Source organism: Bos javanicus, chromosome 4, assembly GCF_032452875.1.
Source record: "Bos javanicus breed banteng chromosome 4, ARS-OSU_banteng_1.0, whole genome shotgun sequence".
NCBI lineage: Eukaryota > Metazoa > Chordata > Mammalia > Artiodactyla > Bovidae > Bos > Bos javanicus.
The window spans coordinates 46,882,818-46,896,033 of NC_083871.1; the positions used below are offsets into that span (position 1 = coordinate 46,882,818).

Sequence of the window (13,216 nt, forward strand, 5' to 3'; positions counted from 1 at the left end):
ATGTCTAACAACAAACATAAAGAGAAGACTTGAACACAAGGAAAAGACTATTGCTTTCAGGGATAAACTAACTATGATAACGCAAATCTTGAAGAAAACAGCTAAGAGACAGCATGGAACACTGTTAAATCATGATCTTGGGACACAGACCACCCCTGCATTACTTCTCAATCACTCATTCACAAGGCAAGGTACTTAAGCTGCCTGACCTTCCATTTTCTTATCTATAAAAGGGGGAACATTATCCATTAGACAGAAATGTGAGAAGAATTAGAAATAATGTATGAAAACTTCACAGTACAATGTCTAGCTCACAAGAAGCTCTAACTAAATGGTAAAATGAACTAAGTCAGAAGATTTGTATTGATACTGACTTAATAAACATAACTTCGCTAAGTCTTTTATTAAATTTCTCTGGGTCTCATTTCTCCCATCTATAATATGAATTGGATCTACCTGATGATTCTTTTAATGAATACTGATACATTTTTAAAATACATAGCTATAAGAATGATTTTATTTTCAAAAACAGCATTTCTGTTCTCAGCCAGTGAAGTTAAAGCATCCCAAAATCCAAAATCAAAAAATGATAGGCAATCTTACATTTATGCCAAATATTATAACAATAAAAAAAACAATCAATGAATCAAATTTCACACTCAAGGATAGATCTCCCTTGTCTTACCACAGAACGTGTATATCTCTTGCCTAAAAAACATACTTGGCCTCATCAGCAGGAGGCAGCAGAGATCCTCGCTGCCATCTGCTCCATCATGAGACCCCAGGTCAAGTAATCACAGACGGGCCAGGAACAGGCTGCATCCCACTCCAGGGAGGCGGCTCCCACCCCACGGGCAGGGGCTGGTTCTCTCCGTGTGAGGCAGCAGTAGTGCAGGCCTGCAGGCAGAGCTCTGGGCTGGAAGCCAGGAGATTTCAGTTCTGGTTCAGGAACTGACTAGCTATGGCTCAGATTGTCTCTTCCCTCCCCTGACCTCAAATTCAGCCATAAAATAAGGCACTTGGTTAGGACAGTCTCTAATATTTCTGTCTAGGCACCTATGAACCATGCGAAAGACCATTTATTACTGGTGTTAACAACATAAACTAACTCCCTTTCCACCTCGGTGTGCTAGAAATCGGTCCTGTCACATACAGAAAGGGAGGAGTAAGTTGAGAATAACATGGAGGTTTCACCTGAATGTATCTCCCAGGGTCTGCTCACCACCCACAGAAAGCTTCCCCCTAAATTCTAAACTGAACAGAGAAACAGAACAAGAGCAATTCTGCACATTCTCTTCTGACTCTGGTCACAATATGGGCGCCTTTCTTCTGCCACACCAGAACAAAGGACGCAGGGCAAGGAGAGGGGGTGACCTCTGATGACATGGGCAAGGCCTCGTAACCAGCACCAGGGAGACCCGACCAGCAGCAGAGGGGCTGGCCGTGCAGGGGAGCGCCCAGGGCAACAGCACCACATGGGGACACTGGTCCTTGTGGACATGGAGGGCAACAGCAGAGAGTGTTCCTCAAGCCAGAGGCTTCGCTCCTGGGAAAGCTAAAGCTCCCAGAGGATCTCTCTTTCTCACGAGGACAGAGGACAGACAGGAGGTAAATGCTACAAGCTGCTCCGACAAGCACATGCTAGACTGAAGGAGAAGTGTGGGGAACACCTGCCACAATCACCGACGACGAGAGCCACGGACACTTTCCTCATCCACTCTGTCCTGAAATCTCCCTGCTCCTTGTTCTTTCCAACTCTGGACAGCGAAAATTAATGAGAAAGTTAAGTAGCTGTACTTAACTTCTGAATACAGTCAGGACAAAAGATAAAACATTGCCTAGCACTGCAGCAGCGCAGAGGAATGAGCTGGGGAAGGGGCTCGATTCCCTTGAAGGGAGCAGCTTCCCTGAATTTCTGAGTTGCATACCCAGCACTCTGAGGAGGAGAATTCAAGTTAGTAGAGAATCATTTGTACTACCACATGGGCAAATCCAAGAGCATAAAAATGCTTACCAACCAATTTTCTACTCTAAAAATTGAACAATATTGGCTTGATCATAATGAATTCATTGATAAGCAGGACCGGTGAGATCATTTAAATGGTAAATAAGTAACAGGTGTTGACAAATTCATGATAACAGCCTGCTGGGTGGGGACCTGATTCTTGGTTTTGTCTGCAAAGTGAGCCACCCCCCAGAAGGTGGGTTTGAAAAAGCAAGGCGTTTGGAAAGTCCCTTAGCTTACATATTGCAGTACATATCACCAATTAAGTAATGTACTTTAAAATGATCTAATTGCTACTTCCACTATTAATGTAAAAGTAGACCATCTCCAGAAACATGAATGCACACTTTTTACAAGACATGCTATAATGTAAAATGCTTCAAATCTTCCTGAGTAGACATTCCTTAACAATACTAGCCCGCAGTCAAGAGCATGGACTCTGGATCACACCATCCAGATTCCAGCCTTGATTCCCACAGTAACTGTGGAACCTGGAGAAGCTTTTAATACCTCCTTCAGGGTGGAGGTAAGAACACCCCTAGCTTCCTAAGGCTGTGGTGAGGACTAGACAGCATAACACAAAGACAGCACTTAAAACAGGGAGTGCCCGCAAGAGCATAATGCATGTTTGTGATAATCATGATGACTGAAAGAGTAATGATTCAAAAATCCCAGGCTACACGCTGTACCTGTGTATCACAGCAAAGTCACCATGCCCTTACCAAGCCCCATTTAATGGTAAGCCGCCACTTCTTCAAAAGGTTTCTGGAAAGGGCAATGAATTAAACCATAAAGTTTTAAAAAGTAAAATATCAGCTACCCTTTCGATTACATAGGAAAGTAAAAGCTGTGTTTAAAGAACAGCAACAGTATTTAGAACCCCATCACTTGTGGTATATCTTGAATGCACCACAAATAACAAATACTGCCATCATAGCACCATTTCTTCTTTCAGCTTTAGAAATAAAAGCTAAACATAAAATTGACTTCAATAAAGCTGATTCTAAAAGAAAAAGAAATGAAAGCTGGGGGTGGGAGGGAATAGACCCCACCTGAGGTCAGAGAAGCAGCCTGGGCGGAAGCAAGGGGGTGTTCTCACCATCACCACCAGAGGATGGCCCCTCCCGACCCTGCACAAGGTCACCAGGACTAAATGAGGACAGCTAAAAAATGATCAAAGGATTGGTAATAGTGTATGGGAAACCCTGGAAAAGCAAGTGATTCAATTATGCTGGGACATTTCAAAACTAAGTGGGAACGTTTATCTACAAGCCTGTCAGATCACAGAAAGGTCAGCCACTTGGTACAGTAAGAGGAACATACATTTCTTACTTCATTTAAGGAAAGATAACCTCTCATTCCAGACTGCCTACAACATGAAGGAAGCTACAAAGAGATATGGAACCCGTAACACATGGTTGGGGACACAGGGTGCTCACAATACAGCTGGGCAGACAAAGCAGCTATCCTGTGCTGATCACTATGCCAAAAGCTTTATCAGCAATCCCTCCAAACTCATCTCCACAAGAAAGCCACAAATTACGTATTATCATCCTGATGTGACTAATGAGGACACAGGCCTACAGAAGCTAAGTAATTTGATCAGGGTCACAAAGTAGCAAATGTCAAGGTCAGAGTTTGAAATTAAATCTATTGCTAAAACTTAACTGTACTCGTCACACTTCCCACTATTGCAATGATTCTCAGTGAAAGGAAAGTTTGCCTCCTTGAGGGTATTTCACAAAGCTCAGAGACATTCTTTAATTGTCACGGTTGGGGTGGTGCCGGCTGACACAGGTATCTAATGGGCTGAAGCCACATATATGTCTAAACAACCTACAACGCACAGGACATGCCCCTACAAAAAAGGACTGTGAAAGTGTGAGTGGCTCAGTCATGTCCGACTCTTTGCGACCCCATGGACTGCAGCCGGCCAGGCTCCACCGTCCTTGGAATTCTCCAGGCAAGAATACTGGAATGGGTTGCCACTCCCTTCTCCAGAGAATCTTCTCGACCCAGGGATAGAACTCAGGTCTCCTGTATTGCAGGTAGACTCTTACCATCTGAGCCACCTGGGAAGCCCCAGGACTATCCAGTCCAAAAAAGGACTATCCAGTCCAACATGTCAATAGTGCCAGGGGTAAGAAACATTAGCTTACATTATAAGGCTCTGCAATCATTAAGAAAGAACCAAGTGCAGGCTGCAGCCATACTTCCCCGGGGAGGGAAGAAATACCACTCTTAATGGGTGAGTATGGGAAGCCTTGTCATAGAAGTGGAATTTTGGTTGCGTCTTTATAAACATGGTAGAAAATAAAGAATTGTTATTTTCTACAGACTAGGACAAAAGAAATGAATCAAAGATGTGGTGCTTAAAAAAATGGCAAAGTAAGCACTTTCTCTAAATAACCTAGAGAAAAGTAGTAAAAAAAAATCATGTACAAAAATCCTGGTAAAGCAGCGTATGTTTATAAATGCTTGGGACATCTCTGAATATTCATAAGAAAACTCTAATTTGGGTGATTCTAGAAAGGAAACTGTGTATCTGAAGGACACTAACAAATCTCTATTTAAAAGACGATTAATTAATTAATCAATAAGGAAAGATTTACCTGCCAGGGAATAAGAGCTGATTCAGGGTTTGTAAGGGAAACATGGACTTTCATCAGATGGTAGAAGACCTTAAACAGGTTCATAAGAAGAGCCATGGTTTAACTTTTATTGGACATGAGCTGTGTACTAGTCCAAAAATATTATTTGTTGCTTGGAAAAATGGTAAACACATACACTCCAAACCCAGACTACCTGGGTTTGAATTCCTGCTCCACCACAAACACTGGTTGTTTCTTGACTGGGGCTAAATTACTGAACCGCAGGTTCCACTTCCTTAAAAAAAAAGAAAAGAAAAAGCATACAAAAACCCAGTATCACAGGCTTATTGTGAGGATTCAATACATTAAAATTTACAAAGTACTTAAAATTATGCTTTACACACAGTAAGCACTGAACAAATATTCATAATTATTAATAGCAATATCCCTTTATACCTTAACAATAATAATGAAGGTACCATTATTATTCTCATTTTATTCATAATGAAACTATGGCTTAAAAAGATTATGTAACTTGGCCAAAGTTCTTTAGCTGGAGTGGCGTATACAGTTGTAAATTCCCTCAGAATTTACAGGGGTTTGGTTCCAGGACATCCACCCTCCCCTGAGGATACCAAGAGCCCCAGATGCTCAAGTCCCTTATGGTGAAAGGGCAGCAGTATTTGCATGTAATCTACACACATCCTCCCACATACTTTACATCATCTCTAGATTACTTACAGTATTTTACACAATGTAACTACTACAGAAATAATTGTAAATAAAATGTAAATGTTATGTAATAGTTGTCTGCACAGCAAATTCAAATTTGTTTTCTGGAACATTCTCGAATTTTTTCCCTGAATATTTACAATTCATGGTTGGTGGAATCCATGGATTCAGAAACCTAAGGACACATAGAATTATTTCTGACACCAACACCCAAGTTCTACATCACTCTATACATTGCTTCATGAAAGCCAACAATATTGATCTTCCAGAACATGCAACAGAATGCCACTAAAGGTTTCTACATAAGGATATGAATTATTAAAGTGAAGTGTTACTGAGGACAATAACTGTCAACAGAATAAACTGAAGTGAAAAGGTGAGGTGATAAGGACCACCAAGGAAGGTGGTGCTGGAAACAAAAAGAATACCACGAGAAACATACATGGCCAGAAGGGATCAATGGTAGGTGACCAGGGGAGAGGGCTGGGTGCAACAGCGATGAGTGAAACACTGTTAGCCACACTGGACTTCGGAGGTGAAGGAGGCCGCACAGTGAAAGAATATTAGAAAGCTGGCCCACTCTGTTGTATCCTGGGGAGTGACAGAGATGAGTGGGTCTATTAATAAAGGATCCTCCTGGAATCAAAAGTACTGAGCCCAGAGGATGACTCAAAGGGAATTCAGACAGAGAGATTATTGCCTGGGGTATATAACAATGTACTACTTTGAGAGATATAAGTTTAGAGGGGGAAAAAATCCAGATTTCATGGTATTTTTCTTAAAGAAAATTAAAGATGGGATCAAATTAAAGCAAAACAAAGCTTCTATTAACAATGCCTACAAGAACTAAGTGCAGACCACATAAAATCAAAATTCCATCTTGAAATTATTCTAGACCAATAAAATACTACATGAGTTCTTACTCTCTAAGGAGCAGTGTACATAAATTAAAGTGAGGATTACATTCATTAAATCATTTGTTCAGTAAGTATGCATTAAAGTTTCAATACACTTCAAGAACAATTTATTTAGATTTAGAGACACTTTTATTAGCTAAGAATGGCAAGATTTTGGTTTTCCATTCTGGAATACAAAATAAATATTGACAGTTCCTCTGCTAATTCATCTTCTCCCAACACTGCCAAGCTTAAGTTGTGGTGACACCTAAGGCAACAGTAGGCAAAGCTGTTATTTCTGAAATTATGTACTTTGTTAAAATATGTAAAACCTGTATCCCAATGTTCACAGCAGCACTATTTATAATAGCCAGGACATGGACACAACCTAGATACCCATCAATAGATGAATGGATGAAGAAGATGTACATATTCAGCAATAAAAAGGAAGGTAACTGAGTCATTTGTAGTGATGTGGATGGACCTAGAGTCTGTTATACAGAGTGAAATAAGTCAGAAAGAGCAAGACAAATATTGTATATTAATGCATATATAGGAATCTATAAAAATGGTACTGATGAACTTATTTGCAGGGAAGAATAGAGATATAGAGAATGGACTTGTGCACACAGTGGGGGAAGAAGCGGGGGGAGGAACTGAGAGAGTAGCAATGACATTATACACCATACGTGTAAGACAGCTAGTGGGAAGCTGCCGTACGGCGCAGGGAGCTCAGTTCGGTGCACTGTAATGACCAGAGGGGCAGGACGGGGGTGGGGGGAGAGGCTCAGCAGGGAGGAGATATATGTATATGTATAGCTGATTCAGGCTGTTGTACAGCAGAAACTAATGCAACACTGTAAAGCAATTATACTCCAATTAAAAAAACTATACTCACATGCTTTCTTAACTTCATATTTAGAAATAAGAATTGTCATAAATAGTAAGTTATTTCTTAATGTACATTTTTTCTTAATTTTAACTACAAGAAAAATAAATGGGCATTTTTCTTCCATCAAAATAAAAAATATGTAAATCTTTCAAGATTTCCAGGATTTATCAGAGATAAAGTAGGAAATTTACATTAGATAACAAATTTTTTCAATATTTTAACTAGATTTCTTTTTTTAAAGTTTAGATTTGACACTAATAGTTATATATACCAAAGGGACATTTGGGGATCAAAAAACTCCAATTAACATTTCCCTTAACATGAATCGTCGTCTAAATCAAAGGAAAGTTATTGTTTTTTTCACTTGAGATGTTAGGCATGTTAAAATAATGAGTTAAAATGCTACTATCTAAAACCTACAAGGGAACAGATATATTAAACAAAAGCTACCCATGGATCCACACCAGGCACACGCACACGCACACTACAGTGTGGGAGTGCAGTCCTCCCGGGTAAGCCAGTATAGCCCCTCTTCTCAAGTACCATCTACAGTGTTAGAAGACACACTGCCAATTTGCAGTACAAAAAAGGCAAAGGTAAATAAAGAGATGAACAACATACTGAATAAACAGAGTGACCTATACACAATTTCAAAAGCAGTATCTAGGGTGCTTTTAACAAAACAAATTCAGGTTCAAATTTTTTTTAAAAATTTAAAAACCTACACACATATGCCAACATGCAAATACCTCTACAACTGTCAGGAAGCTTCTTCTTCAGACACTCACATCTTAAAATTCACAATTCCTTAACTGTGAATCATTCCCTGACTCTTTTCTTATTTAAGAATTCTGGATCAAGGTCCATATTTCAGGTATAGAATCTTCCGGCAGATCTAGCTCAAGTTTTAGGCCATGGGACCAAAAAAAGAGAACCAAACCACCTAGTCCTCTTCTCAAGCAAACCAAGCAACCTCCTTGATATTACTTACACTGCAGAAATAGCCACAGATATTATCCATTACATCAGAATAGGTAATCCAGAATAAGACATATCTACAACTTTCCTACCTTAGGCTTTAAGGACAATGAGTCAAAGACTGGTATGTTCCATGCAGAAAACTGAATCTGGGAAACATTCCTATCAGAAGGAGATCTTCCATATGTGGATACTTCCATTCTATAAACATCTGCTTAAGTATCATCACTCAAACAGATCCTAACTGAAGGGTCTTTTTTTTTTGTCAAGGCAAAAGTACAAATATTCCCTACATAACTTAAGCATTCCTTATATTATCTTTCATTTACCCTTCATCCAAATACTAAGAAATAGCAAATAAAAACAACACATTACATGTTTATCTGTGTTGTTGTTTTTTTTTCTTTTTTGAAGAATCTTTTTTATTACTTTTATGTACAGAAAACTCAATAGTGTACACTCAGCCCAGCTTGGTGGCCAGTTCTTTGGCCTTTGCCTTTTCCAGCTTGGCAATGCGAGCCACTGACTTCGGCCCCAGGACATGCCTCCCCAGTGACAACGGATCTCATTGTATCTGCCGTTGTAATTGGTCCTGATGGCTTCCACCAGCTTAGCCAGGGCACTCTTGTCCTTCGAGTTGACTTGTGTGAAGGCTATGGTGGTGCACGTCTTCCTGTGGACCAGGCGCCCCAGCCGGGCCTTGCCCTTGATGATGCAGTAGGGAACCCCCATCTTGTGGCATAGGGCAGGCAGGAAGACCACGAGCTCGATGGGATCCACATCGTGAGCGATCACCAGCAGCTGGGCCTTCTTGTTCTCCACCAGGGTGGTGACAGTGTTGACCCCTGCTAGAAGGACAGGTGGCCTCTTGGTGGGGATGTTGCCTTTCCCGGCAGCTTTCTTCTCAGCTCGGGCCAGCAGCCTCTGCTTCTTCTCTTGCTTTGTCTCTGGTCTGTACTTGTGGGCCAGCTTAAGCAGTTGAGTAGCTGTTTGTCGGTCCAAGGCCTGGGTGAATTGGTTAATTTGTAGGAGGCACTTTCAGCCACTTATAGAGAATAGCCCTTTGCCACTGCAGCCGGATGTAGCAGGGCCATTTGACAAAGCGGGTGAGGTCCCTCTTGGGTTGGATGTCCTGTCCAATGCCAAAATTCTTGGGCCTCTTCTCAAACAGGGGGTTGACCACCTTCTTGACCTCCTGCTTCTTCACCATGGCCGTGGCCGGGGCCACCTTCTTCCCCTTGGCCTTCTTTCCCTTCGGCATCTTGAAGGGCTGGCGTAGAGAGCTATCTGTGTTATCTTTTAAGTGGAACATTTTGTAAATGATATTGGATAAAACAATTTATTTTACTGAATCATTTATGTGAAAAAAGATTCAGATACCAAAAGAAACGTGTGTTTTACATTTACATATTACTCTCTTCATAAGACAGAATAGCTTATCATTAAGTAAATATCAATATAAAATTGATTTAACAAGTTCACAGTGTTAAGCGCTGTAATATATGTATCTTTAAAATGGGAGATATGTGTCTGTGTATGTATTTTTTATTTTTATTTAAAACAAAACAGTAATTTGGGACTTCCCTATCAGTCCAGAGGTTAAGAATCTGCCTTCCAATGCAGGAAATGCCAGCTCAATGCCTGGTTGGGGAACTAAGATCCCATATGCCTTGGGGCTATCTGAGCCTGGGTGCCTCAACTAAAACGCAACACAGCAAAATAAATAAATATTTTTAAACAAACAAACAGTAATTTGTGTGGAAAGGCTGACCAGTTAGGTATATGCAGGATGGGGCTTGAGGTCATAAGTCTCACCTGTCTAATGATGCTCTTCACACAACGTACTGGGAGGCCTTGGTAGTTGGACTTTATGATCCACTTGAGGAGATGGTGGCCAAGCACTTCAAAGACCATGCAGACATCTGGGACAGGGTTAAGGATCATTTCTAGATACATTTCCTGGAGTGACACACTTACTAAAAGCAGAATCACTGTGGTACTTGGCAAAAGAATTAGTTCTTTATAAAGTGTAACATCAATACTATCAATAATAACAAAAGTGTGGAACTTCCCTCGTGGTCCAATGGATAAGACTCCATGCTCCCAATTCAGGGGGCACAGATTCGTTCCGTGGTCCAGGAACTAAGATCCCTCATGCGGCAACTAAGCCTGTGCACCACAACTACAGAGCCCGCATATCACAACGAAGACCGAGCACAGCCAAGATAAATAATTTAAAAAGAAAAAAATGGCTGCTTACTGTTTCTCACCTAAACAGAAAAATCTAACATTTACTAAGTATACTTACTATGTACCATATAGGATTTAATGTGTACTCATAACAATGGGAGGGATGAGGCAAGTAAACCTCAGCGAGTTTAAAGAACCCTTCCTGCCTGACACAGGGTAAAGGTGGCAGAGTCATGACTCGACAATACTTACCTGTGGGCTTGCTCTGTCCAGCACACTCCTCCTGACAATAAGCCTTAACGAAAATGAGCAAGACTGAAACCTCACAGAAACCCATAAGCGAAAGAACAAGAGAATTCGCCCCTCTTAAGTGTCCTGCCTGCCTACCTAAATTTTTATCCAATCATCACATAAAACATTTTATAAAACAGAAATTTACCAAACACAGTAAACTTTTCCTTCAATAATATCTTTCACTGGGTCACTAGATCAAATTCTTAATTACGTTTTTAAGAATGTATGATCACAATTTAGGACATGGCATGGTCATAAGAACAACCTATAATAATGAAATTTCAGGCATCTGTTGTCATTTTTTTAAAAAACAGAAATTCTAGTCAACCACTGGCCCTCCAGAACTATGTCCCATCAAAGTCTCTCATATAAATATAAACATGTCATTCATACAGAAATGAATGGCTCTGAAACCCTTTAGGGCCTATATATAGACTATAAAAAGGTCATTTAATATTTTATGTAATATCTAGATCTATTAAAACCACATCATCATAGTAACTATTGCTTTAAATATCTTTAATAAAAATAAGAAAAATATTTCTACAATACTGGAAAACAAATGTGCTACAGACTTATGTATAGATGATCTAAAATGAGAAGTTCCTTACTATATCCCAAACTCATTAAAAAAAAAATGGAAACCAAGGTCTAAACTTAATAGCAGACACAGAGCCACAGCCCAAGGTTTCTAAATTATCACCAGAGTATTCTAAAAGCACTGATAGCCGCTGGAGTGTATATATCAAAAATCAACTCCATTGACCTACAAATTAGGTGTTTCCTCCAAAGAAACTCTCTATCAGCTGTTTTAACAACAACATTCCAAATGTTATGCAAGAGGAAGGGCCGCCCTGCCTACCATAAACAGGCTCACTTGGAGAGCAGGACAGAGGACCAGTTCCATCTTTCCATCTATCAAAAGGGAAGTTAACAGAAAGGATCTTACGGCAAAGGAAGAGGCAACATCAGCAGTCACCAGAATTTGCCAATGTCCTCGAAACCAATCCCTAGAAGAAATATAAAAACCTCCTCAAATCACAAGGTGTGAGGGGAGTGCTTCCCGGAGGAATCAGGACCCAGCAGATGCACAAACAGGATGTCATTCTGGGGTGAAAGCTGGGAGAGGGTTTGCCCTCAGCTTTCTGAAGCTTCAACAGGTCAAACATCAAAATGTTGGATTTGTTCCAAAGATGATAAAGGAAAGAATAAAAGGTCAGGAAGGAGGAAAAGACCCTCTTGACACACTCCTGGCACTCATCCCTCAAAGGACTATGAATACACAGTCCAGTATTCCTGAACCTTGGGAAATGAAGGCATTGCCTAGGTCAATCACACAAAGAGCTAAGTCAGAGGATCCAATACTAGAATATGGAAACAGCATTTTGGAAACTAAAGACATTATTTCTTCTCTCCAGTTGTGCCAACAACACTAAGCTACAGGTTACTCTGCTGTCACTGCCACTCCTGGGCTATCCTTTAGTAATGCCCCAGGCAGAAGGAGAAAATAAGTCCTTCCACACCCATTCACCCTGCTGAGCCTCACCTCCAAAACTACTAAGCGTGCAAACAACTGACCAGAAGCAAGAAAAAGAGGTCATGAGATGCCCTTGCTCCACTTGTAAGACACATTTCTTCTCCAAAACTAGAAGGCTGCCATATTCAAAAAGCAAAAGGAACAACTCATCTTTATAATTAAGAAGCTTTCATCTTTCAAAAATCATATAATACGGTGACACTAGAGGTTTCATGTGGAGAGTGATGCAGCAGAGCAAACAGAAGTTTATAAGTGCTTGAAATATTTACATTTTTTTTAATTGAGAAGAAAAATAGAATATTAATTCAGCCATTAAGCAGCAACAGAACTGTCAGAAAGGATACGTATTCCATTCATGCCTGAAATCTTGAAGTCATCTATAAGCTGCACTACCATGTCTTTATTTGGGTCACTGGGATCACTTTCTCGAACCTAGAGAAAGAAAGAAAAATTCAAGAACAGAAGTGTTTAAGACTGAAAGTCATTTCCACTATACCAACCAAAACTATTTTAATAAAAGAAAATTTTTAAAAAATAAAAGATTCAGTATTTGAATTTCTAAATAATAAATTCAATTACTTTCGTAAAATTCAGAAAAACTTCTCTGTAAAATTTTGTCATTAACCTTTCTTATATCATTCACGTATTTGTAGTACTTACACATTTGAGCAATTTTATTTCATCCAAGGCTGTCTCTGTATAATGCTGGGCACTTTTTACAACTTTCATTGCAACAAATCTTTTTCCCCTTTGAAAAAATACATTAAAAAATATTAACAGCAGAAGTGTTAACTGTAACAACTAATAAACTAGACTAATAAACTAAACATTATAATGAACTCTAATAAGCTCTAATTAATAGAAACTTTTAATACTTTCCTTTAAAATAGTACTTTTCAAATTGTGGGCCCAAAGTTAAGCAGTGGCTTCATGGTAGATCTTTTTTGCTTTTTGTTTCTGTTCTGTCCTCATAAAAATATGGCACACTAGATAAATATCAGAGTTCATCGTCACATATGGTTAAGATCAAGTATTGTTCTAAAACTTTTATTTCAATTTACACACACTACACATGTGTATGTGTACTATAAGAAGACAGTT

At 39.7% G+C, this 13,216-nt stretch overlaps 1 protein-coding gene and 1 pseudogene across 20 annotated transcripts in view; both read right to left on the reverse strand.

The window, feature by feature from the left end:
• Window positions 1–13,216, reverse strand: part of SRPK2 (SRSF protein kinase 2) — a 247,745-nt gene that overhangs the window by 37,161 nt on the left and 197,368 nt on the right. For all 20 annotated transcript variants that reach the window (XR_009735873.1, XR_009735872.1, XR_009735871.1 and 17 more), the window contains 3 exons: window positions 12,776–12,863; window positions 12,460–12,547; window positions 9,910–10,016 (listed from right to left, as the gene is read on the reverse strand). Coding sequence is in view for 17 of the 20 variants with exons in the window: in XM_061413919.1 (XP_061269903.1) it covers window positions 9,910–10,016; window positions 12,460–12,547; window positions 12,776–12,863 (283 nt within the window). In the remaining 3 variants the exon portion in view is untranslated. The remainder of the gene's footprint in view (window positions 1–9,909; window positions 10,017–12,459; window positions 12,548–12,775; window positions 12,864–13,216) is intronic.
• On the reverse strand, window positions 8,483–9,399 carry LOC133246026 (large ribosomal subunit protein eL8-like; annotated as a pseudogene).